The sequence below is a fragment of the Abrus precatorius genome, unplaced genomic scaffold (genome assembly GCF_003935025.1).
Source record: "Abrus precatorius isolate BTA unplaced genomic scaffold, Abrus_2018 Scaffold7, whole genome shotgun sequence".
In the NCBI taxonomy this organism is placed as follows: Eukaryota; Viridiplantae; Streptophyta; class Magnoliopsida; order Fabales; family Fabaceae; genus Abrus; species Abrus precatorius.
In genome coordinates this window covers 22,461,266-22,489,147 of record NW_020874417.1, presented here as the reverse complement: position 1 = coordinate 22,489,147, position 27,882 = coordinate 22,461,266, and the positions used below count along the sequence as shown (strand labels likewise).

Here is a 27,882-nt window from a genome sequence, read left to right as displayed (position 1 = left end):
TTGGTATGAAGATGAAGGTCCCAAATTTTATTGGGGGTAAATTTGTTGATTCTCAAGGTTCTGTAATCGTTGATGTTTTAAATCCTGTAAGCTGATATGTTCTTTCATGGTATTTGTTTGAATTTTCTTATCATGTGATGGTTTGTATCAAACATAATTTTGAATATTTATCTTTACTCAGGCAACACAAGAAGTTGTATCTCAAGTTCCTTTACCTACATATGAAGAGTTTAAAGCTGCGGTTAGTGCAGCCAAGCAAGCTTTTCCTTCATGGAAAAACACACCTATCACGACTCGTCAACGTATTATGTTTAAATTTCTGGAGCATATCCGCAGAGATATTGTAAGGATGTTGTTATTCAAACAGATATACTGTTTATCAAACAATGACAGGAATACTTTTTCTTATTTCAGGATAAGCTTGCCATGAATATCACCGTAGAACAGGGAAAGACATTAAAAGGTGCCCAAGGAGACGTGCTTCGTGGTTTAGGTTAGTTTTTTTTTATTTTTAATTTCTCTAGGGGGAAAATATGTTTCTGGCTACAATTTTGTTTATTTGTTTTAATAGTTATTCCAAAATTGTAGAATTAAGAGAGAGAGAGCATAGAAAGAGAGAGACAAATTAGAGTGTTGGAATTAGGATTCTCTACAATGTGTACAGACCCTTATATTTATAAGGATACATATGTAACATGAGAGATGAATATAAGCTTCTGCTGAACTTTTTCTCGAATAAAGTGATAGTTTATCTCAATATGTCTCGTTCATTCATGAAAAAACGGATTTGAGGCAATGTGTATCGCTACCTAGTTATCACACCAAATTTGTATAGGCTTAGTAGAACCAAATCGTATCTCTTCCAACATATGTTTCAACCACATTAACTCACAAGTAGTCTGAGCCATCGCCCTATATTCTGATTCCGCACTCGATCTTGATACGACGTTTTGCCTCTTACTTTTCCACGAAATTAAATTACCTCCTAAGAACACACAGTATCCGGTAGTAGATTTTCTGTCCATAGATCCTGCCCAATCAGCATAAAAAAACGCCTCTATCTATGCATGTCCATGATCTTTGTAAACAATTCCTTTTCCTGGTGCTTTCTTCAAATACTTTACAGTGCAAATTAGTGCTTCCTAATGAGTATCCGTTAGAGATGACATAAACTGACTAAATACTCACTGGAAAAGCAATATCTGGCCTTGTGACCAAGGTAGTTAAATCGGGATTCAAATTGTGAATCGTATGACCTATTTTTTGAATCGTGAATCGAATCGTATTTTGAATCGTAAGATTCAAGATCAATAATTTAAAACATAAAAAATATAAATATAAGAATATTCTAACATATAGAAATAGATATATATTAATATTTTGAAGTAAATAATATATCACTAATAATGTGACATATACTTGTAAGCAAACTAAGATTCAAATCATAACACTCAGTCACATTATCAAAAACAGTGACTGCTCAAATTCAACATAAAGTCTTTCAAAAAGATAAACAAAAAATGACAACAAGTCACTATAGTAAAAGTTTGAATGGATATGATCATTCATCATCTCCAAGATCTATGTCACTTAGTTCATCCTCTTCATCTTCCAAAATCAAAAGTTCTTCTTCCACCCCATCTCTAATAATGCCTTCAATTTCATTATCATCTTCTATTATAGATTTTTCCTTCTTATCAGCTTTGGCATTTAAGTTTCTTGGACCTATAAAACCAAAATAATGGAACAAACATGACAATATGTATTTGAGTAAATAAATTTTTAGTATTTTTTGTTCAAGTTCTAATTCTAAATCAGCACAAATATCTCTTTTTCTTTTCTTACTTGAAGCTCCCTCTTCAAAAGTAAAGCACTCATGTATATCCATCCATGAAGCATCATTTGGTAAACATGGATCCTCTTTTTCAACAATCCATTCATCATCTGATTCAATATCGGATAAGCATATGGGATCATAAGTCTCTCCCCTCTCTTCTCTACACTTTTGTCTCATCTCTAATTGTAGGTTATATTTAACAAACACAAGTGCATTTAGTCTTTGTTGTTCCAAACGATTTCTTCTTTTAGTATGCACTTGATCAAATGTACTCCAATTCCTTTCACATCCTGTTGCACTACATGTAAGACTCAAAATTCTCATGGCTACCTTTTGCAACTCTTTACCATCTCCACCATAACTCTCCCACCAAAGAGCTATTAAAATTCAAAACAAAATATGTATAAACAATTAGCAAAGTATATTATATTACTTATTGGTTTATAATTATTTGTAAAATTAACAAAGTATCAAGATTGAAGAGTTACCGGGTTGCTTCTTGTCTCTAGTGTCTATTGCCATATTCATTCCAAACAATCCTTTGGCTGACTTAAACTTCTCAAGTTGTTGATCAATCAAAAATCTTGTCCTTCTATCTGAAACCATTCTTTCAATAGTTTCATATAAACCATACAAAACCTCACTATCTGGATTAAAGTTTTTGTCATAATGGAACCTAACCAAACAATAAAAATTGGTCAGGATGAATAGGCTACTAAATGAAATTTAAGATATTAAGAATGTTTACTTACCTAGGATTGAGATAATATGCTGCTGCATGGAGAGGTCTATGTATTTGTAAATTCCACCTAGTATCAATGATCTTCCACACTTTCTTATACCTTGACTCTTTCTTTTGGAAATTTTCAGCAATTTGCTCTTTGGCTCTATCCATTGCTTCATAAATATATGGCATGGCTGGTTTTGAATCACCATCTACAAGTCTAAGTACTTTCACAAGTGGAATTACACACTTTAAACAATATTTGATGGATTTCCAAAATTTATTATCACTCAACACTATGCTCATCACTTGCTTAGCCTCAACTCTATTAGCATAAGAACTAGAAGCAAACTCTTCTGAAGCAAACATAGATCTAAGAGCATTCTTTTGTTGCATAATGCAATTTAATGTGAGATAAGTAGTTGCAAACCTTGTTACGGCTGGTCTAGCTAACTCCCTTCCCTTGGAATGCTTTCTGTACAAATTAAGGACCCATGTATGCCTATATATGTAAGTTGTGATTTTCTTTGCATTTGTAATGGTAGCATAGAAAATTGGAAGCTCTCCAATATCCTCTAGCACTAAATCAAGGCAATGGGCTGCACAAGGTGACCAAAATAATTTAGTTCTCTTCTCTTCTAATATTTTTCCTGCTGCCACAAGATTAGAAGCACCATCTGTTACAACTTGCACTATATTTTCTTCCCCAATTTCATCTACCATGTTGTCCAATAATTCAAACATTTGCTTGGCATCCTTAATTACATCACTAGTATCAATAGATTTTAGAAAAACAGTTCCACTAGGACTGTTAACAAGAAAATTAGTAAGTGACCTTCCTTTCCCATCTGTCCAACCATCACACATCAAAGTGCAGCCCCATTTCTCCCATTCACTTTTGTATTTCTCCAAATTTTGATGGATGCTATCAACTGCTTTCTTCAAAAAAGAGACTCTGACTTCATGATAAGTAGGAGGTTTTAAACCCTTGCCAAATTCTCCAACAGCTTTCACCATTTGAATAAAATGGAGGCTTCTAACCAAATTAAATGGTAAGGCATTAGCATAAATGCATTTGCAAATTTCTTGAATGACAACATCTCTATCTTTAAACATTGTATTCATTGTTGTTTGCTTCAAATTTTTAGATGTCCCTCCATTTTCTTTGTTGACAAAAGAATCCATACTTTTCTTTTGATGACCACTTACATCCTGAGTCTCAGCTTCTTCAAAAAACTCCAAGCTATTTTCATCTTTTTTCTTTTCTTTCTCTTCCAATAGCTTGATGAATATCTCCTTTACCTCATCGGGAACACTTGTACAAGCACTTACATTTGTCCTTGTTCCAGCTAAATGATGTTTCATCCTTGCAACTCCACCCCAACAAGAATGAGAACAATATTTGCATTTTACTAATAGCCTGTGCGGAGGGACACTTTCACAATGTTTCCATGTGATATCACTTTCTTTTGTTTTTTTTGTAGGACCCATTTGTCTCCCCAAATAGCAAACAGCAAGTAAAAAAGAGAGGAGAAGCCAAATAAAAAAAAAGGAACCGTGGCAGAGGGAGAGGGGACCAGAAGTTGTGAGAAGGATTGAGAATATGATGAATATTAAACTCTGTACGTAGAGAAAAGAGAAAAGAAAAGAGCGGGAATGAAAAGGAAATAAGAAAATAGGGTTTCCTTTTAATATTTTATAGTGGGTGTACCAACAGAAAAAAATTGGAGTAAAAATTGGCAGTTCTGTAAAAAAAAATTTAAAATTTTTTTTTTTTTTAGGGTTTTTACTGTTTTGGGTCGCGCCGACCCGACCCTTTTTTTGCAAGACCCGAGTTACACTTGAATCGTGCGCCGTGCACTGAATCGCGTCTCAACATGCGATTTGGTCGATACATGCGATTCGTAATGTGATTCCAAATTTAAAACGATACTTGGTTTGATATGTATCGCTGCCGCAAAGATTCGTATCGAATCGGTAGATTCGTATCGAATCGGTAGATTCGTATCACGTTTCGTGCGATACTAACTACCGTGCTTGTGACAGTCAAGTAATTTAGCTTACCTACTAATCTTCTGTATTTCTGTGGATCTGCAAAAGGAACTCCATCTGTTGTCAATTTCACTCCTAACTCCATAGGTGTCTCACATGGTTTAGCTCATTTTAGTCTGGTCTCAGTTAATAAGTCTACCTCCAGCTTTACAGATAGCAATAGGAAGGTCAAGGTCAGACATAAGATCTATTGACACTCGAGGAGATAATAGTAGAGGTTGAGTATCATTTTGAATATCATTAGCCATGGGAGGTGCATCATTTGAAGGCTGTTTCGGCCGGCGATAGTATGTTTGCTTAAAGAACTTAAAACCTGTATCAATAGGAGCTAGAGGTACAACAAGATGTGTAGATTGGACAAGAGTATAAGTCAAGAAAGGTTCATCTCAAGGTAGTCAAAATCGTGTTTTGGATTGTAGAATTGTACAATTCTACGATCTCTAGCCACACCTCCGTGCTGAATCGGTGCTAGGAACACGAAATGGTAGGATCGGTGGGATCGTGCTTGTTGGGTCGTAAAATCGTTGAAAACGCACGATCCTGACGCGTAGAGAAGAAGACCTTTTGGGCCAATGACCCGCGACCCAACCTGACTTCGTTAAAGGAGTTGGAACCCTAAAATCCTAAAAACTCCACATTGCAACTTTTTCCTTTCTTCACTCTGTTCTGTGACTTTACGTCTCTGTTGTGCGACTTCTTCCTTCGAATTTGCTTTGTGTCTTCTTTGCAATTTTCTGGCGACTGCGATTTGGCTCTGGCGACTGAGCTTAGGTTCGGTGACTTGATTTTTTCTGCGATTTGGTCTGAGATTTTCTACTTTTTGTGCTTTGTTTTTTTCTTCATCTTCATTATCTTTGGGCTACTGTGTGTGACTGAGATTTTCTTCTTTTTTTGCTTTTGTGCTCTGCTTTCTGTTTTATGTGCTATTGCTATCTACTACCATTAGATAAAATGGCTTCAATCAGTAGTCAAGCTCCTCCCTCCAAGTCATTACCAAAGAATGCACTAGGAAACAAAAGTGATGTAGCATGGCAACATGGGATTGCAATTGACAGTACAAGAAAAATTCAATGCAAATATTGTCAAAAAATTGTAAGTGGAGGTACTTATTGATTGAAGCATCACTTGGCTCAAATAGCCAAAGATGTTGGAGCATGCAAATCTGTTCCAGATGAGGTCTAAATGTGGAATTTACTTGTTAGCATGCAAGAAAATTTGAATAAAAAATCAAATTCCTTTGTTGACTATTCTGTTGAGAGAGAGACTTTAATTACAAGTAGGGTGGAAGCAAAAGAAAATCAAGTGAGAATGAGGTGACTGGAGGAGGAAATATTTTTCGGAAAAGGAGCACCTAAGCAACAATCAATAACATATTCAACAAAACTAGAAGAGAGGAGGCTTGTTAAGCTATTGGAAGGTTTTTTTATAATAATGCCATATCATTCAATGTGGCAAGAAGTGGTGAATTTTCTATTATGTGATTTAATTGCTAGCCATGGTCCTGTAGTTAAACCACCAAGCTATCATGAAATTAGAGTAAAGTATTTGAAGAAGTAAATAGAGTTAACAAAGGAGAGATTAGAAGAACATAAAGCTAAATGGAATATTGTTGGATGCATATTAATGACTGATGGGTGGACTGATAAGAGGATGAGAATAATATTGAACTTCTTGGTAAATAGTCCTAAAGGAACTATTTTTTTGAAGTCTATTGATACATCTCATATAAAAAAACAGCTGATAAAATATTTAAAATGATTGATGATGTTGGAGAAATTGGTGAGAAAAATGTAGTCCAAGTTCTGCAGGGGAGATGTTGATGCAAAAAAGGAAACACTTGTATTGGACCCCTTGTACTGCATTGATTTGATGTTAGAGGATTTTGAGAAGAAGATACAGATTCATGAAGAGACAATTCCTAAAGGTAGAAAAATTACAACCTACATCTATTCAAGGACGAGTCTTATTTCTATATTGTAACATTTCACCAAAGGCAAAGATTTTATAAGGCTAGGAATTACTCAGTTTACTACATCTTATTTCACTCTAAGGTGCCTTCAAGAAAATAGAGCTGCTTTGATAAGAATGTTCACATCTAATGAATGGAAGTCCTCTAAGTTTGCTAAGATAAAGGATGAGAGAGTTATAGAAGAATTGATTTTGGATAAAGAATTTTGGAAGGATATAATCACTTGTTTGAAGGCTGCATTTCCTCTTATCAAAGTTCTTCGAATGGTTGATTCAGATGAGGAAACTATGGGCTTTATTTATGAGGCAATGGATCAAGCTAAAGAGAATATTCAAAGTGCTTTCAATGGTGTTGAGAAAAGGTAACTAACTATAACTACTATCAAATTAAATTAGTCTCTATTTTGTGATCTATGTTGTATTGTATATAGATGGAAAGATGGAATACACAGCTCCATAGGCCTTTGCATGCTGCAGACTATTTTCTTAATCCTAGGATGCACTATAGTCCTAAATTTAAGGCTGATCTTGAATTTAAGTGTGAACTATATGATTGTTTAACAATGATGGTACTTGATGAAGATGAACAATGTAAAATTGATTGTCAACTTGATTCATTTAAAAAGCGAGCTGGTAATTTTGGTAGTCACTTGGCTAGAAAAACTATTGATATGCGCCTGCCAACGAATTGGTGGATGTCTCATGGAGATGAGCATCCTGAGCTTAAAAAATTTACTATTTGAATATTAAGCTTGACATGTAGTTCTTTTAGATGTGAACGTAACTGAAGTGCCTTTGAGATGGTAAGTAGAAATTCTTTTTTCTAAAATTATGTACTAGGCTAGCCAACTACTTTTTTTTATCTTAAATTATAATTTAATATATTATTATTTGTTTAGGTGCATACTAAAAGAAGAAACCGTTTGAAGCAAAATACAATAAATGATGTGGTATTTATTATGACAAATTCAAAATTGGCCAAGAAAAAGACAGCTAGGAGAGTGAAGGATCTTCACATAAATGTAGATGATATTCCATTTGACAATGGGTAGATAGTGGAAAATAATGATAGAGGAAATCATGAAGATTTAGGCCTATAAGACAATTTGGAAGATGAGAACATTTAGGTTGATGCTCTTAATGAAGATGAGGACTTGGAATTAGACCAAGGTTCAAACCAAGATGGTGGTGTTGGTGATGTTCCTAATATAGACAATTTAGACGATGAAGGAGATGATGGACCAAATGAAGATGATGGGCCAAATGAAGATGATGAAGGAGATAACGAATTTTTTTATTATCAAAATATTTTAGATATTATAAAATAGATATTTAAAGTTTGGATATTGATTTTGTATTTGGTTTGGAACTTTGGAATATGTTTATGTTGGACATGTTCTTAATATCATCTTTTAAAGTATTGTGGTTTGAATTAATGTTTTTATTTTGTTCCTATTTATACTATTTTATATGTATATATATAATTTTGTAGGATCTTACATTCTGTGTTACGATCTTGAACCTCCTCTTCGATCCTACATAAAATCTCGATTTTGACTACCATGTACATGGACTCAGAAGATGAGGACTAAAGAATAGAAGATTTTCAAAGAAAGACACGAGAAAATAAGATAACAACCAAGGAGAAAAATAACGGTAACCTTTTTGGGACCGAGAATAACCCAAAAACACACATTTTAGGGATTTTGGATCAAGTTTAGTTACCTAAGGACGAACATCAAACACAAAATAAGTGCAGCCAAAAACTTTAGGAGGTAAAAACAAAAGAAATTGTGATGGGAAAAGTATAGAGTGGAGAATCTCACCATGTAACACAGATGATGGCATCCGATTAATTAAATATGCAGCAGTAAAAACAACATAAGCTCAAAAAGATTTAGGAACTTTTATTTCAAACATTAAAGCACGGGCTACTTCCCTAAGATTACGATTTTTACGTTCAGCTACTCCATTTTATTATAGGGTAACAATACAAGAGGACTGATGAAGTATGTCATGTTTATTCATAAAATTAGTGAAGGATGCAGAAAAATATTCTTTAGCATTATCACTTCTAAGAATGTGCACACAAGTATTAAATTGAGTTTTAATTTCAGCACAGAAATTACAAAATATAGAAAAGACTTTAGATCTAGATTTCATAAAAAAAAGCCATGTTACATGAGAATAATTATCCACAAAAATAATAAAATATTTAAAATCAGATTTAGAAGTAACTGAACAAGGGCTCTAAACATCAAAATAAACAATTTCAAAGGGGGCATGAGGCTTTTTATTTAAACGAGATCAATAAACATTACGATGATGTTTAACAAACTAACATGACTCAATAAAAATTAGACTTTATACTAAGACATAATTTCCTAAGAAATCCTAAAGACGAATGACCCAGACGACAATGAGTTGGAAAAGAGACACTTTTTCATTCCTAGAAGCAATATAAGCTTGCGAAGTCCTTCTTCCAATAGATTCAGCTCATTAGATACCCTATCGCTACCAATAATTCTCTATGTCAGAAAAACACGAGAATAAAAAAAGAATGTTATTGAACAATTTAATGATGAAGTGATTTAGCTAATGGACAACAAATTTAAGGGAAATTGAGGCAAATATAAAACAAAAGATAAAGATAACGTTGAAACTGGGATGGTACACCCGCTGCCCTTAATATGGACTCTAGAACCATCAGTGAGTGCTACAGAAGAATGATAATTGGGTAGACAAAAAGAGAAAAGGATACCTGAATTCCCATTCATATGATTAGTAGCGCTAGAATCAATGACCCAATGCTGGGAAGAAGAGGAAAGACATGCAGTAAGATTAACTTTTTGGACAAAAGTGGCTGTAAAGGATACAAACAGTTGTTGGAAAATCTGAAATTGAGTATATTGAATAAATTCCTCATCACTTATACGTATAGTACGTCCTTTTTTCAGAGTAGCTATCAGTGATGGATACAAGGGGGGCAAGGTGGGGCTTGGGCCCCCCTCTTTGTTATATTTGTTTAGTTGGAAGCACTTAAGAAGACATTTGGATCTATCATTGATGTGCTCCTTGATGCTGACCACAAACAAGATCAAGTTCGTATGCGTAATTGGATATCTCACTTCATGACCTTGCTATCGAATTTATAGTGACAAACTAGATGAAGCAAAAGGAAAAGAAGTAAATAAGGTACTTTTCTCCATTTCATCTTCATTTCCTTTATATAATATTATATTTGTTTGTTATATTACTACTAGTATGACCCCTTTTCTCTCAGAATACGAAACATTAGTATTGACTTTAAGAAATTAATAAAAAATTGGATATTTGAGTACAATTCTCCTTGGCCCACCACCGTATCACACTCAGCAACATTACTACATTAGTTCACTCTTTGCCTTTTGTATTAGGAGTTGAACTTGAAAGCTTCTCTAATAAGCCAAATGAAAATATCATTTTATATATTTTCTTTTAATTTCTATCATCAGTGATTATCACATTTCAAGTTTTTTTTTTCAACTCCAAGCAACAACGATTCAGCGAGACAGACGACAACGAGAGAAAGAAGCAGTCCTTCTTCTAGGTTCTTTTTTATTTTCCACCATTCTTCTTGAATACAAGAATTAGTGGTATACTGGTATATTTTAAGCTTTATCAATAAATTTATTTTCTTTCGGCCCCCCTTTGAATGGTTTCTAGATCCGTCACTGGTAGCTGTATCAGGCTGAGACACTGAGTTAGCAAAGCGGGAATTACCTTGTGAGTGAAAAAATGATTGATTCCGTAGAGGATGAGTGCACTGATTCCGATAATGGCCAAATTTGCCACAGTTGTAGCACTATACAATACCATGACCTCCACTACTCCCACGGCCACAACTACCTCTACCACCTCTATCACCCCGGTGCTCGTATTGGGCTGCCAAGGCAGAGTGGTCAGGAGACTCATTTTCTATAGTGCTCTTGAGTTTATCAAAGGAAGACTACATAACTTTGGAGAAGACATTAGTAAGATTATCAACCTGCTTACTTGACAAAATCTAAAATCGAATTACCTAATATTTTGGATCAAGTCTGGGTAGTCAACCCAAAGTTATGAGTTTCTTTTGTTACACTATCATCTTGTCAATGGTTTTGCAGGCTAAAAGAGATTGTATCTCCTCGGTATGCTTCTTAAGCTCCAAAAAATAGTCCTTTAGCGTCCGCTTATTTTGTTTAGGTTGATAAATTTTCTGCAAGAGAACATACAACCGATTCAAGTTATCAGATTTTTCAAAAATAAATTGTAAGAAGTCCCACAACTCCTTCAAGGTTTTGCAATAGGTAATAATCGCTTGTATTCGCCTATCAACAGAGTTTACTAACAACGTAAGGATCTTTCTGTCGTGTATCATCCATGTGTCAACATCCTTAGGATTGACAGTTGTCGTTTCAGTCAAATGATTATCGTTTCCCATTCCACCCAGGCTAATTTCAAACAAATACTTCCACTCCATATTGTTCGTACCGTCTCCATCCAACTTAATATTAGTAAGTTTGGATAGAGATATAATCTCTATAACAGCCCCCTTGTGTTGCTCATCCTACACATCCTGGCTATCACATTTAGACATTGTATATCCACAAACAGTGATGGAATTGCCTGGGTTTCATCTCAATGGCTACAAAGAAATGCCGCACTCAAACTGTAAATGTTGAATTACAGCATATTCTGGTCACCGGAAAAAATTTTCATCCTCACAGCAGCCATGGTCGGCCTATTTGGCTAGTGGCGGTGGCGACTAAGGAAGAACCCTCGACGGCTCTGATACTTTGTAGAATTAAGAGAGAGATGCATAGAGAGAGAGACAGATTAGTGTGTTGGAATTAGGATACTCTACAATGTGTAGAGACCCTTATATTTATAAGGATACATATGTAACCCTGTTGAGCTAAGCCCATTATTATAATACTAACATAAACGTTAATCCTAATATGTCTATTATAGCTATTCATAATAAAAATGAACTTCCTGTCTTTTCTGCAGACGTGGTGGAGCATACTTGTGGGATGGCAAACCTGCAGATTGGAGAATTTGTCCCTAATGTCTGTAATGGGATTGATACATACTGCATCAGAGAGCCCCTTGGAGTTTGTGCTGGAATATGCCCCTTTAACTCTTCAGCAATGATACCATTGTGGGTAAGTATTTCATGCTAGGACTTTAGTCTTGTGTTTAGTTATTTTCAAGATTCATTTGATTTCGTTTTACTTGTATGGTGGGATAGCTTTGTTCTGTATATAGGCATGCTCCTTCCTGTAGGAATAGATCAATAAATTAATTAAATGGGGGAGGGGATTAACCTGAGTTTTACTTTTTGCACAACCAAGTTGATAAACAACCAAAATTAATGTAGTAAATCCATCTAATCTAATAATAGTATGTGATATGTATTGCTGCTGCTTCTGTTCATCCAAACTTTTCATCCCTGGATTATTATTTTTTTCTCAGTAGTTGTATTTAAGTTTCAAAAGCTGGATTTTAGTTTTTAATTATTTATGAAATAGTTTATTGCAAGTCATGAGTTATTGGGTTTAGGAAAAAATTAACAAACATGTAAGAAAAAAAATGAAGTCAAGTTAACAAATAGTGGTCTATCTAATAATCCTTTTGTATGAAAGAAGTAAATAATCTATTAAAAATACAGTGTCATGTAGGGTAGCTGGGAGAGATACAATTAACATGTAGCAATAAGCATTCCATAACAAAAAATGGTTTCCCAGATTATGTGTTCCTGCCTTAATGCTTAATTTTCTTGTGGGTTTGTTACTTCTTGGAGCCATGACAGATTGCTATTGAACATATTTGTGCTGATAATATGACAAAGTAGCACATTGAATTTTTCTATAACTTTTGTATGCCAGCACTTGAAATTTTCATATTTATGAACAACTTGTGTTCATATAAGTACATTAAATTTTGTCCTTGTGAAAGCTTTTGTATGCATCAGGTGAATGTTTCTAGTTTCTACTAAATTATTTCCTTAAACTTTTTCAGACGTTCCCTATTGCAATTACATGTGGCAACACTTTTGTTCTCAAGCCATGTGAGAAAAATCCAGGTATTTATTTGAGTCGATGGTATTATGGTATGTGAATTTATGGTTTGAAATCGTTTTAGGAAAAAATACCATGTGTAATAGTTTAATTTTGAATTCACACTTCTTAGTGTTGGCAACCTAGTTAAGTCATGGGATCAATAGTTTAACTGCACATTTAATAAATTATTATATAACTTGATAATAATTATAGTATAAGTAAAATATATTTTCAACATTGAAAGTAATAATTGTGTTTAAATGCAAGGAACCACCCTACCAAACCATGCATGTTATTGTTAACCCTTCTATTAATCATTTGTTCTAAGCAAACTTGTCATGTGACTTCACGTTCAAGTTTAATCCTTAGTCTCACCCAAATGTCTCATTTCTTTCCCAAACTTGTATCTCTCAAATGTAAATCTTTCCTTTTCAACTGATTGACACTAAGGTATCTTCCAAAATCCATGATACTGACTTTGTTATATAAGGATAAAAAATTGAGATAGATAGGACGTTTATTGAAAGTTTCTGGAATTAGCACAAACTAGGTTGTTTTGCATTGTAGAAATAACTCGTGCTGCGTGGTTGAAGTGCAAACCAGTGTACCTTTTTCCCTATCTTTCTTCTTTGATTTGGTTATGAGATTGATAAGCTTCAAGTGCATGATTATGTCATGTTTTACAAAGTGTTATCATAAAGGAAAGTAGAAAAGACAAAAGAATTAAAGAAAGCAAATAATTTAAATTTGATAGACTCAAAATTTAAGAAACTTTTAGGAACCTATCCCAAGCATAGGTAAAGGACGGGGTTGTATTATGTCTTTCACAACCAACTTATAATGTACATGAATCACTCATGATGATATTGTGCTCGGGTTAGAACCCAAAAGTAACGTATTGTATGACTTGAGTATAGTGTCAAATGAGCTAGAGCCGTTGTATTGACACCTGGCTGCAATGTTAAATGAGCAAGAGTCCTCACATTTGGTTGGACAAATTGGGTAAAGAAGTTAGACTAGGAACACTTGAGAGACAACAATTGACAAGGGTTCATATTGGTTTTGATTTTGGAGATTTAAATGTCAAAAGACAATCTTTATCTCTAAATGACACGACTTCTGAATTATGAACATTTATTATAAGAAACATTGTATCACTTGTAAGAGTAGAGTCTCAAGGTTGCAAATTGATTTCTTTTTGGTAAGTATTCATGATAAAAGAATTTACAACGCTTGCAAAGTGATTCCAGGATAGTCTTATTACATAACATAAGATCGTGGTCCTTGATGTTCGTTTTTAAGACAGGAAAACAGAGAACTTAACTAGTTATAACCCAAGAATCAATTGGGGGCTACTTAAATGTTATAAACAGCTGAATTTTAAGAAGCAATTAATAGAAGGTAATTGGAAAGCATCGGTAAAGGTAGTGCTAAACATCATTTGAGATGAGATGCCTAAAAAGTTCAAGAGAGTTGTCAAGACAATTTTGAGTCAATCAAGAAGTTTTTGGCTAAAGGATAAGGAATTTTGGTGGTGAAATGAAAGTGTGCAAGAGAAAGTTAGAGATAAAAGGAAATGTTTCAAAGCTTTGCATGTGTATGTAATAATGTAGAAAATTGACAAGGTATCAAAATATAAGAAATGAGAAAAGGCACAATCTAAGGCTTTTAAGGAATTCTATCAAGATCATGAGATGAAGAATGAAAAAAGAAAGATATATAAGCTTGTGAAAAATAGGGAAAGAAAATCTAGAGATTTGAATCAAGTTAGATGTGTTATAGATGGAAAAGACAAATTTTGGTTATAGATCAAGACCAAAAACAAACGGAAAGACAATTTCTATAAACTTTTTTATGATGGATAACAATGTTATCAATAGCGGATGACGACTCATGGCAGAGACCCAAAAAACTGCCATAAAGTTATGGCAGCAGCCATGGCGGGTATAACAAAATATATAAAAAATACTATAGGTCACAGAAAATGATAGAAAATAATTAACTCAAAATATATGTAGTATAACCCACAATCCAAGGCATAATTCAATACAAAATATGTGATTAGAAGCTTTTGATGATAAAAATTCTTGTTGAGCCATGTTAAGAGAAGCTGAAATAAAGATAAATTTTTTTTTTTAGGAAGAATAGAGAAAAAACAAACATGTGGAAGAAGAAAAAATTGAAAGATGGAAAGGGTAAAACTGAAATGAGGAAAATAAAGAAAAAACTGCAAGAGAGGGGGAAAAACAAGAAAAAAAATGCTACTGAAAAATGAGGTCGCCAAAGATGCAGGACTAGTCGCCGGAAATAGAGGTTGAGGTTACCGGAGATGGAGAACAGAATGGCAGCCGCAAGCAGAACAAGTAACAAGTCAAAGAAGAGAGAGATCTGAGACGAGTGCTACGTCAGAGAAGACAAAGAGACGAACAGAGATGAGAGAAGGATTAGAGACAAACAAAGATGAGATGGATTGGAGTCAAAGAGAGATGAATGAGATTAGAGAAGAGAGAGATCTGAGATGAGAGAGTAAGATTTTGAGTGACGAAGAAGAGGACTTACCTAAGTTTTCTATGTGGGTCACCCTTGGACCGGGTCGGGTTTGGGCCCAAATCACTGAATCCGCCAATGTTTAAATTTTTATGCCATGGCCGCTGTCACTGCCATGCGAGTAATGGCTGCCATGGCGCTGCCATGTAAAAATGCCATATAATAGAAGCGGTTTAACGGCGAGCTTAGAAACTGCCATAGTGATCTGCCATGGCGCACTATCTCAGAATTTGTGCTGCACTCAGATATGCCTAATCTTTGTTTGCCTTTCTTTTATTTCTCCTCCTGGTGGCAGGTGGTAGACTGTTTCTGGCCATTGTCACTTGCACTTATCACATCTGAATTTCCTCATCCTAAATCTGCCCCTGGTTTGTCAGTTTCCAAGCTCAAGGCTCTTTATTCAGGTTTTTCTGCCACTGTTTGCTTCATTTTCTTTCTCCTCTTGTTGATCCATGACCTCCTTTACTTGAATCTAATCTCTTGGTATCATGCTCTACCAGAGAAATCAGCCTAGCCCTGCCGCACTCCCATTGAAATCAACTGGGCCTTATTTTGCTACTAAAAGCATCTATTGGCTCCACAATAGTGCTAGAGAATCATCTTGGTCTAGCCATTCTACAAATTATATTGTTTGATTTTCTTTCTTTTTTATCTAAAGGTTTATATTTGTAGCAAGCTTAAAGCTTATTAATTAGTTTAAGGAGCATTCGAATATATGAAAATATCATATCATATGTTAGATAGATTAACCTCTAGGATTAGTTTTCCTATTTACTTATTATTTCTTAGGATTGGTTAGCATATATTTTTTATTGTATTGTGATTTGTTTCCCTAATCTATTAAGATTGTGTTTAGTATAAATAAGGGTTAACACGCTGGATTTTAAGAACAAATAACTCATCATAATACATCACAATACTCTATTATTTTTTGCAGTCTCTTTCTCTTAGTCTCCTTCCTCTATATCTTAAATCCCATAATTTCTGAAGTAGTATTTTCTTTCAGTAGTTATTGGGAGAGCGAATGGAGTTGTGTCCAGGGAGTAGATTTTTTTGTCATGTCTTTTGATTTCTCCTATTGCTATTCTTTTCCCACTGGATTTTTTCCTTTCCTTCTCTTTTTGTCCTACTGCACAGGTGTTGACAATATTGTTTGTCATTAAATTTCCAGGGGCTTCAATGATACTTGCAACACTAGCTAAGGAAGCTGGTTTGCCGGATGGTGTATTAAATATTATTCACGGTACCCATGTATGGTATACTACTCAAGAGTTAGGACCACTCTTTGCTTTAACATTATTTTGATTATAATTGTAGCCTAGTGTAAATCGTATGCTTATGACTTGAATTGTGACTTGGGTTTGCCATATTTATATGTGCTTGTTCTATATCTTTGGGTATACTCTTAGAAAGGGTGTTTCTGGCAGCAACTCTTATTCACCATATATCTTTGGGTATAGTCTTAGAAAAGGGGTTTGCGATGGGACTACCAAAAACTTTGATATTTCTTTTAAAAATTGTTCTAGTATTGAAAAATAAAGTAAGATTAATTTTCAACTTAAAGATTTTAAACGTAAATCAAAGTATTTTGGTAGTCCCATAGCCATAGTTGCACTTCAAAAGAGAACTCTAGTCCAATGGGGAGAATCTTATGGTGATCAACATCTAGAGTTGCAATGATTTGCTATCTATGTATTAAGCTTGACATGCAGTTCCTCTGTTTGTGAACATGATTAGAGTGCACTTGAGATAGTAAAGTTTTAGATTTATGATAATGTATTTCATTCTTAAAGTTACTTGGTACATCTATTAAGTGTTAATTGATTTAGTTTTTATTTAGGTCCACATGAAGAGAAGAAATTATTTGAAACAAAAGATAATGAATGATGTTGTCTTTGTGATGAAAAATTCTATATATATATATATACACACACGATGTTTGGATAGTGGAAAAAGCTTAAAATTCAGATTGGGATATGGATTTGAAGACTTGTTTCCAATGGAAAAAGATGGTGATGATGATATTGGGTTGGCATGTCTTAATGATTTAGAAATTTGTAATTTGGATTAGTTTGCGATTTGCTAAAGGAGGAGATGTTCACTGTAGTCAAAATCGCGATCCAACTCGTAAGATCGGACAATTTTACGGTCTTTTGCAGGTCCTTTGATCACGTTCCTATGTTGCAATGTGATTTTTCGAGATCGCTAGAATCGCACGATCTTCCTCATGAAATCGTGGAAGTGTGCGATCTTGGGCGAGTTTGATGGAGCCCCATTTTCTAAAAAAGCCCAATTACCCGATTTGACCTGCCCTGTTTTTTTTATACAACTTATGTAATCTCATATTTTAGGTTTTTTTTTTTCTTCTCTTCTTGCTTGCCCCTTTCTCCACCTACGACGCAGAGTTCTCTTCCTTAGCACTGCCGACGCAGAGTTCTCTTCTTCCTTAGCACCCGACCCACACTTCTCTTCTTCCTTAGCATCGCGACCCACACTTCTCTTCTTCCTCAGACTCGCGACGCACATTTCTGTTCTTCTCCAGCACTGTGAATCTGTTTTCTCCATTCTTTACCATTTTTTCCTTCAAATCACCTCTTTCTCCACCATTTTTGGATGCGACCAAGACTTTGGGGTGATTGAGTGGTGGATTGGTTCAGTGCTTTGCAAGATTGATTGTCTACCTATCATGGTTTTGATATTTTGCCCTGTTTGAAGATGTCTGCACGTGGGAAAAGTACACCTGCAATCTAGAGAGGGCAACTGGAAAGTAGGAGAGTGATTGCAAGTCCTACCATTGGTCACACTTCTACTGGCTTAGTGAGCTGCTCCGTTGGTGCAGTTGTGGCTGGTTCTTTGCGAAAAAATACTCATGGAAACAGGAGTGATGTGGCATGGATTATCTGTGGATGGAGATGCACGAAAAATACAATGCAACTTTTGTCGAAAAATAATAACTGATGGAGTTTACCATTTAAAACATCATTTGGTCGGAACACAGAAAGATGTGGGTGCTTGCTCTTCAGTTAGTGATGAAGTGAGAAAAGAAATTTGGCAAGTTGTGTCCTCCTTACAAGAGAAATTAATGAAGAAATCAAATAGCAAACTCAAAGAACTTCTTGTAGAAGGTGATGGTGGTGGTGATTAGGGGTAAAAAAGAAAAGGGAGTGAAGTTGAAGGTAGTGGGAACATTTTCAAGAAGAGAGGAGTAAGTAATCAAGTCACTCTCAATAACATATTCAAAAAGAATTTGAGTGAAGAAGTGTGTCAAGATATTGTTTCTTTTTTTTATAACAATGCCATACCATTCAATGTGGCAAGAAGTGAAGAATTTCATAAGATGTTGGAATTGGTTACAAAATATGGTGTTGGATTAAAGCCACCTTCCTATTATGAAATCAGAGTTAAGTATTTGAAACATCATGTGAATTTGACCAGGCAAGCTATTGAAGCACATAGAGAAGAATGGAGAAAAACAGGATGCACAATAATGACATATGATGGACCGACCAGAAAAGTAGAACTATGTTGAATTTTTTAGCTAACAGCCCTATGGGTACAGTTTTTTTGACTTCAATTGATGCATCTCATATATCTAAAACAACTGACAAATTGTTAAAATGATAGATGATATTGTAGAGGAGGTTGGTGAAGAAAATGTGGTTCAAATTGTGACTGACAATGCAGCAAATTATAAGGCTGTGAGTGAATTGTTGATGGAGAAAAGGAAGAAACTATATTAGACACCATGTGTTGCTCACTGCATAGATTTGATATTGGAGGATTTGGAGAAGAAGTTAACCATTCATCAAGAGACCATCTCAAAGGGAAAAAGAATTACTACTTATATTTATTCAAGGACTTCCCTAATTTCTTTATTGCAATTCTTCACAAAGGGACGGGATTTGGTGAGACCAGCCATGACTCGCTTTGCTACGTCTTACCTTACTGTGGGATGTCTTCAAGAGCATAAGGGAGCATTGGTTAGAATGTTCACATCTAATTAATGGAAGACTAGCCGCTTTGCTAAATCAACAAACAGAAAGTGTGTTGAAGATGTGATTATGGATAAAACTTTTTGGAAAGGCGTTGTTGTTTGCTTAAGAGGTGCATATCCTATAATCAAAGCTCTTCGTTTGGTTGATTCGGATGAGATTCCAATTATGGAATTCCTTTACGATGAAATGGACCGAGCTAAAGAAAAGATAGCAAAGGCCTTCAATGAGAGTAAAAGAAGGGAAATAAATTATTAAGTTCAATTTAAAATTTTAGTTATTTTTGTTTGAAAATTAATTTAATTTTTTCATATATTAGTTATCTCTCTCTATGGAATGTCATTGATAAAAGATGAGACAATCAACTCCATAGGCCATTGCATGCTGCAGCCTATTATCTCAACCTTTTTTTACACTACAATCCTGGTTTTAAAGCGGATTTTGAAGTTAAATGTGGATTATATGATTGTATAGAAAGGATGGTGGAAAATGATGAAGAAATGACTAAAATTGATGCTCAACTTGAAGATTTCAAGGCAAAAAAGAAGTTTTTTGGTGGCAAGGCAGCCCTAAATGCACTTAAAACTAATATCAAAACTTCAGCACAATGGTGGGAATTTTATGGAGATGGACATCCAGAGCTTCAAAGATTTGCTATTCGTATATTGAGCTTGACATGTAGCTCCTCTGGATGTGAGCGTAATTGGAGTGCTTTTGAGATGGTAAAATTTTAAAGCTATGAGAAATTGCATTCTTTTTCTTTACCTATTAAGCACTAGCAAATAATCAATTGCATTTATATATTTTTTAGGTCCACACAAAGAGATGAAACCGTTTGAAACAACAAACTATGAATGATGTTATTTAGTGATGGCTAACTCAAAATTAGCCAAGAAAAAGACATCTAGAAAAGCTATAGAGTTTAATCTTGATGATTTTTCATCTGATGATGAATGAATTATGAGCAATGAAAGTTCATCAAATGCTGATGATTTAGAAGTTGGTGACTTATTGGACTTGGATTTGAATCCAACACTTGGGTCAAGTTGGAGATGATTCCAATGACGCTGATGATGATCCTTTAAATTTAGATGATTTAGAGATTCCTACTTTTGATGATGACTTTGATGGAGTTGGAGATGAAGAAAATGAAGACCAAATAGAAGATGATTATTATGATCAAAATTTGAATGATTTGTTAGAATAAGGAATACCAATTTTGGACTCTTTGACTAGTTTGTTTTTACTATTGTACTATTTTGAGTTTTATGTGTAATTGACTTGAGAACATATTTATTGTCATTAATGATTGAGTTGTGATTATCTTTTATGAATTTAAGACTATTTATTCCTTATTTATCTTCTTTTTTGTGTGCATTTATATGTTTAAATATAGTTTGATACATTAGGTAGGATCTTACGATCCACTCTACGATCCTACGAGTTACGTATTTTTCTTTCCCTCCCGATCTTAAGTAGGATCTCGATTTTGACTACCTTAGAAATGTTGTGGAAGATGATGAAGACGAGGATAACATGGAGGATGATTATTGTGATCAAAACTTGAATGATTTGTTAAATGATTAGAGTTGGAGTGTTGGACTACTTTCTTTTATCCTTTAGTTTTATTATGTGTTGTTTTTGTTTTGTTAAAAACACGTGTCTTTATCACTTTTGAGTTGTTTAAGACCTTATGAATCTTTAAGTTTGATTAAATGTTTGGTGTGATTTAAGGTTTTTCTATATATGTTTTTTTCTATTCATATAGATATGTATTTTAATATAATTTTGCATTTAGTTGACTCTGACAAGTCCTGTTATGATCCAGCAATCTTATGATCCAAAACTCCCTTCTGTTCCAACCTTGAAACTCAATTTTGATGACCTTGATCTTGAGGACTGATTTGAGGGTTTACTCAATTTTTAAGAGGTCCTTGGATTATTATCCTTGTAACAAGCATGGTGCATATAATCTATACGCCTTAGCATGAGAGGGAGTGTTAGAAATGCATATTATTAGGCAGTGTATAATATATATAAAATAATTAGGAAAATTGCATCTTTTATTTATTATATTTGTTCATAATTTCATATAAATATACAGTTCATAGTCAAGTTGAGAAACAGTTTTTATGGCATCTCTCTCTCTCTCATTATAGGCACACAATCATAATAAAATTTAATGCATGTTTTTGGCTTTTATTTGGTCAGGATATTGTTAATTACATATGTGATGATGAAGATATAAAAGCTGTATCATTTGATGGTCCAATTACAGTAAGTTTGGTGCTTAAATTGTTCTTTTTTTTTCCCATTTTTGCTTTCTCTCCTTACCAGACTAAGCCACCATAGGTTAATTTAGGGCTATGTTCAATTTAGAGTTATATTCTAACGAGTAATATTTTTGTTCTGTACAATTATATACTCTGCACACCTTTCTCTCACAAAATACAGTGAAGGAGTGATTTGCAGTTTTTGCACACTGCAATTTTGTTGATATATTTTATATTTACTTTACACCTTGTTCACTTATTTTTAAGGCAGAAAAGCACATATATGCCACGGCTGCTGCTAGAGGGAAACGTCTTCAGGTTATTGCTATTATGTTTATTTCTCTTGGTTCTTGCATCACTCCAAATGCATTTTGTGACTATTAGGTTGGACATTTAATAGTGCATGTACTGGCTGGCTAATTGGTCATTATCTACATTAGTCAAATGCAGGCGGCATAAATCATGTAGTTGTCATGTCTGATGCTAATTTGGATGCTACTCTAGATGCCCTTGTTCCTGCTGGCTTTGGTGCTGCAGGAGAGAGGTGCATGACTTTAAGTGCAGCAATTTTTGTTGGAGGTTCAATGCAATGGTATCCCCTCTAGTTTGACATTATTTATTGAGTTCTTTTAGATTTTTCTTTGTATTATTATTTCAATAAGCATAACTTCTTCATTAGTATCTTCAGTAGCTACTAAAAGAGGAGTTGAACCTATAACTACCATTTAATACTACTATGTTACTTAATGAAATCTGTAATGATGAACTGTTTAGATCTTGAGTTTAACTTAAGCATAAATTGCTGATTTTAGATATCAAGTGGAAAAATGTTAAAAGTTAAAAGATGCATAGTTTGAAGATTTATGTAAAAAGTAGTTCTTCAATTCCCCTTTCACTCCCTTTCCTTTGTTAGCCTCTTCTACATTTTTCCCTTTCTTACCTCTACCAATTATTGATTCTTATTTGAGTCCTATCATGTTTCACTTATTGAGTAGAAACCTGCTTGTTTTTTAGCAAAAGTTAGAGGTCTTAATGAACTTGGGCATTTATGAGCAATATAAGGTGCTCTTTATGATCAAGTCTGTTGCATTTATCTATTTCCAGGGAAGAAAAACTAGTGCAGCGTGCCAAATTGCTTAGAGTGAATGCAGGAACAGATCCTAGTGCAGACATTGGTCCAGTTATTAGCAAAGAGGTGCAAATATTTATCTTTGTTTCCCCAAGTGTTAAATTGTTTTAATGCCACTTGATGATATTTGCTGGGTGTTCGTTAACAAGTTCATATGTCGAAAAGTAATAAATTAATTCTTAAATTAAGTTCTCTGAATATCGTCCTACAAAGATTGCTTCCAATTACTAAAAATTTCGTGAATTAATTATTTGAACCTAAATAGTGCGTAAGAGAAATTATTACTCCAATGGTCATGCAAGGCAAAAAAAAAAAAAAAACATAAACAACACATCTTTTAATATGAAACTACTTGAGATGAACTTAGGACTTCTGGTTCATCTTTACACCTCTTTTTGTTTGTTCACTTTTAGTTTATCTTTCATCCTGTTTCTTTATGATTGTCAATTACTTATACTAAAACTATTAACACTCAATGGTCATACAATGTAATCATTCTTTTTCCTAAATTATTACTCTCAATGGTCATGGAAGGCAAAAAGAGAGGGAAAACATAGAGCACCTTTTATTACGGAACTATTCGAGATGTACTTAAAGCTTTTAATTTCACCTTTGCACCTCTTTATGTTTACTTTTAGTTTATTTTCAATCCTGTTTTCTTTATGATTGTCAATTATTCTTACTAAAACTACTAATATCCAATGGCCATGTAATGTAAGCATTCTTTTCCCTAAATTATTACTCCAATGGTCATGCAAGGGAAGAAGGGAGGGAAAAAATAAAAAGCTTATGAGTTTATTAATTTAATAATATATTGAAAAAGAAAAATTAAGTTTGGTCTACTTAATTCTTTGTCTTGTTTTACCTTATAGTTCCATTAGTTACATGTAGTACAGTCACTTATAATATAATCAATTATGATATGTTAAGAGTGATCAATTCCAAATATATAAATATAAATACACCAGAACAAAACCAATCTTAAAATAAAATCACAATTGTCATTAAACATAAAAATCACATAAAGTATGCAAAGGATCTACCATAGCCCTAACTATGAATTTAACTACTCATAATAAAATAAGAAGGAAAAACAATTGTAAAGAAACTCATAGTTATTTGAAAAGAAAACGTAAACTTAAAATTCCCAAGGGAAAGGAGATGTGAAGAGTTCTTGTTTTTAAAAAATGTTCTCAGTCACTTGCTTAGATTTCGGAAAGATATTCTTCGTTTTCGCTAATGATCTCTACTCCCATACAACTTCAAAAGTTGACTAAGCAAAAGTGTCTAAATTTCAGGACCTAATTGTCTTTAAATAGGGTTTTCCAGCTCTAAAAATCTCCAAATTAGTTACAAAAGGGAATAAATACGGTTGTGCATGCCCATAAGCATGGCTGTGCATGGTCACGAAACACTCAAGTTGGCTGTTAAGCAAGGCCATGCTTCCTACTGTGCATGACTCTGCATTCTATCAAATTTCTTCCGATCATAACCAAAATGATCCTGCACTTCGTTGGTAATTGATTCATGCCAAATTGCAATAATTAATGAGTAAATCAATGTAAAATCCCTATCAAATAAGGGCCATGTGTTTGAAAATAAACTATAAAAACATTTCAAAATATAGACTTATCATTGGATGCTACATCTTGCTAGGGTCTGAACTTTGAAATAATTTGTTAATGTTTTGCTATCTTTGATTTCTTGATCCACTGCTTGAACTTCCAGGCAAAGGAGAGGATATGTAGACTAGTTCAGACCAGTGTTGAAAATGGTGCTAGACTTCTACTTGATGGAAGAGACATTGTGGTACTAACTTGTTTGACAAATTTCCTTAATCTTCATTGTTTCCAACTAAAATACTTTCCCTGATATTTTTGCAAAGTGTTGTGTTAAAATTTTATTTTGGAAGAACACATTGAGTTTTCAGAGCTTTCTTAACAGGTACAAGGATATGAGAGGGGAAACTTTGTTGGTCCTACTATCTTATGTGATATTACAACCAGCATGGAGTGTTACAAGGTATATTTTATTTCGTGTTTCCATATATTTTCTCTCCCTCTCTCTCATTGATGAAGTTATAATAAATTATTCATAGTGGAAGAAGAGAGCCTGGAAAGACAGGCGTCTTAATGATACTTTCTCAAGGTAAAAGTAAGTGATCGTGCTATCTTTTTTTTTTCACAGGAAGAAATATTTGGACCAGTTCTACTTTGCATGCAGGTGGTGTTTAGTCAATACTTGTCTTGCTTTTAACTTCACCTTGTTGAAATTAAAGGACTAACGTTCTTGTTGATCGTAGGTTGAGAACCTAGATGAGGCTTTATCAATAATAAATAAAAGGAGGTATTTGCTCTACCTGGTACTCCTTTACCTCTGTTGTAGTTTCTCACAAAATTGATACTAGTTTGATTCTTTTGAGCCCTACTTTTTTGAAATTTGAACTATGTTGAAAGTGAAACTCATTAAACTTTTCTTCAACATTTTGCTTTTGTTTTGACATTGAAAATGTCTTTCGGCATAACATGAGACTTCATTTCTACAGAAATGGAAATGGAGCTTCTATATTCACCACATCTGGTATGGCTGCTAGGAGGTTCCAGAATGAGGTTGAGGCTGGACTGGTAAGCAAGATAACCATAAATTTCTTCAAGAAGCATGCTTTCTTTTCTACACTCGGCTGATGTTCTTTATCCATTTTAGTAGTCAATGCAAGAATGTGAACACATCAGATACAGGTGCCTTGCTAGAGAGGTCACAGGCCTACTGTTTAGAAACTTGTTTCCATAATGAGCTGCATCTTTTTGAAGGCCACATTTTTTTCCTGCATGTTGTATTAATTGATTGATTAGTTTCGTGAAATTCAAGAGGGTTATTCACTTATTTGCACCTGCCCGCTTTCCCCTTCATTTATTTGTTTCTGGAGTTCCTGAGCCTGTTAGAGGCTGCGAGCTAAGGATGGCCAGATAATACATGCACTGTAAGCAACTTTTCCTCTGAAGGGTATCTATATCAAATTTTCTGCGCAGGTTGGGATCAATGTGCCAGTACCTTTGCCATTACCATTTTCCTCCAATGGGTCAAAAGCATTTGCTGGAGGTTTCAGTTTTTGTGGTATAGTTTGGGCTCTCTTCTTCCTTGTACACTCCTTGGTCATTGATTAAGGTTTTTATGTTACTTGTGCTTTGTTGAATTGCAGGAAAAGCAGGAGTACAGTTTTATACCCAAATCAAAACAGTGGCACAACAATGGAAGGATATCCCTAGACGAGTAGTATTCCCTGTTGCATGCCCATCTGAGAGAGATTCACCGAGGCAAATGACACCGCGAGCCGTATCTATAGATTCTGAAAGTGATTCCCCATCCTATGAGGTACAAATGGCCATCCACGGCGCAGATATACCAAAGACAGCCTTGACATCTGCATCTCCATCAAATGATAAGGATTATAGAAGCCAGGATGTTTCCCTAGTTATTCCTTCAACATCTGAGAGGGATATGTCGGATCAGGACATGTCACTGGTACCATCACCTGCATTGCAAAGGGATTTACCTAGCCAAAGAGTATCCATAGCCACATCACAGGCATCAGAGAGGATGTATTTTTCTAAAACATCTCATTGGAATGAAAGTTCTCCAGGAACATCGCATAGGAGTGAGACTATTCTGCCAATTTCCGAGAAGAGTCATGCGTCTCTATCTCAGATAAATGGAAATATTTATACCCTGCAGAGGCCAGATGCTGCTGCAGCTTTGAAGCAAGAGGGGGGGAAATACATGTGTATGTCACGTAAAACTGATAACATAGCTCAAACATCACTAGGGAGTGATGTCAGTCCAGCGTCTCATAGGATGGATGCTACTGTGCATTCAAATTCTGACAAGGCATACATAATGGAAGCATCCCATTTGAATAAAAGTAATGGTCAAACATTTGAAAGAACAGACCCCATGTTTTCAAATTCTGAGAGATTACACAGGCCTTCAACATCTCAAAGAAATGACAAGATTGGTTCAACATCTGAAAGGACAGATATAGCCTTAACAACAGAGAGAATATATATCCCTGCAGCATCTCATAGAAATGAAAGCATTAGTCCTACATTTCAGCTTGATGATGCTTTGCCTCCTACTTCTGAGAGGGTCTTCTTACCTCCAATAGTACAGAATATACCGGCAAGTTCAGAGATGTTATATATTCCTTCAAATTCTCAAAGAATGTATAATCAAAACCCAATAATTTCAATGGATGAATATCCCAGCCAAGCTTTACCGTCATCTCAGAGGATATAAGATATAGAACCATGTTATGTTACTCCTTTTCTTCTAAATTATAATCTTGTAGACAACAATCATTTCATTAAAAATCTACTTTTTACTTTTCAGCTCTCATCTTGTTGATCACCAAAGCTGGTGGATGATTCTAGGTGTAAAAATGCAAACTAGGAAACATGAAAGTGTCAAATGGAGAAACATTAGAGAGATAGCTTTAAGTTATAATAAAACAATATTTGTTCTAATTCAGTAAGGCGTGGATTGTACAGTAAAGTATTCATGTGTCTCTGCTTCTTTGAATCTAATGCAAAAAATGGGATGAATTATTTATTTTGCCCTATTTTTGGTGTTGCTTTACTCTTCAAATAGTGCAAATATCTGCTACAATTCAGAAATAATTAATGTTCCTATTTTATCCCATTAAGTAAGTAGATATATCAAATATATTGTTTCCTCACTCCAAGCGTCTTGGACACTCGATTTAAATATTGAACATGACAGATAAAAACAATATGGATCTACCTTGTATAGTAAAATAGAGTTGCACTTTCACATGAGGGAAAGTTTTTTATTGTATTTTGCTTTATTGTTATTATATGTGACTATTGTTTAAAAACTTTTAATATTTTTAAAAATTATTTAATTATAAATTATCTTTAACCTTACCCCTTTTTTTCAGCTGCTTAAAATTCCAAAATAAATATTTTTTAAAAAGTCTACATTTTAAAAAATAAATAAATTAACTGCTTATACTCTCAAATTAATTCTTTTTAAAATATTTATTTTCACATTCAGATTTTCTCATGCAAATTTTATCTACGTTACTTTTACATACTAAACTGTAGTGCATAGTTATTTACGTTTCTTTTCATTTTCAAATCTATTAATGTTTTATTCTACTTTCCCTTAAAAAATGCCATTGTTAACTGCAAAAGTATTTTAAGTTTAGGTCTTTTGAATTAATTAATGTGACATCCTACATTTGCTTCATTCTTACTTGAA

General features: G+C 34.2%; 1 protein-coding gene across 2 annotated transcripts; it reads left to right on the top strand.

The window, feature by feature from the left end:
- Positions 1–5: 5 nt before the first annotated feature.
- LOC113871113 (methylmalonate-semialdehyde dehydrogenase [acylating], mitochondrial-like) lies at positions 6–27,217 on the top strand. 2 transcript variants are annotated; one of them, XM_027507902.1, is made up of 18 exons: positions 6–86; positions 182–343; positions 415–493; positions 11,613–11,767; positions 12,624–12,687; positions 16,383–16,462; positions 21,415–21,489; positions 21,753–21,794; positions 21,917–22,068; positions 22,581–22,671; positions 24,334–24,414; positions 24,550–24,627; positions 24,793–24,828; positions 24,908–24,951; positions 25,151–25,229; positions 25,635–25,719; positions 25,805–26,724; positions 26,767–27,192. In XM_027507902.1, exons 1-18 carry the CDS (start codon positions 6–8, stop codon positions 26,896–26,898), a joined length of 2,436 nt encoding a protein of 811 aa, XP_027363703.1. In that variant the 3' UTR covers positions 26,899–27,192. The 2 variants fall into 2 exon arrangements, with proteins under 2 accessions (XP_027363703.1, XP_027363704.1); XM_027507903.1 differs by lacking the exons at positions 6–86; positions 182–343 and having other exon boundaries at positions 380–493; positions 21,415–21,480; positions 21,744–21,794; positions 25,805–27,217.
- The last annotated feature ends 665 nt before the right edge of the window (positions 27,218–27,882 follow it).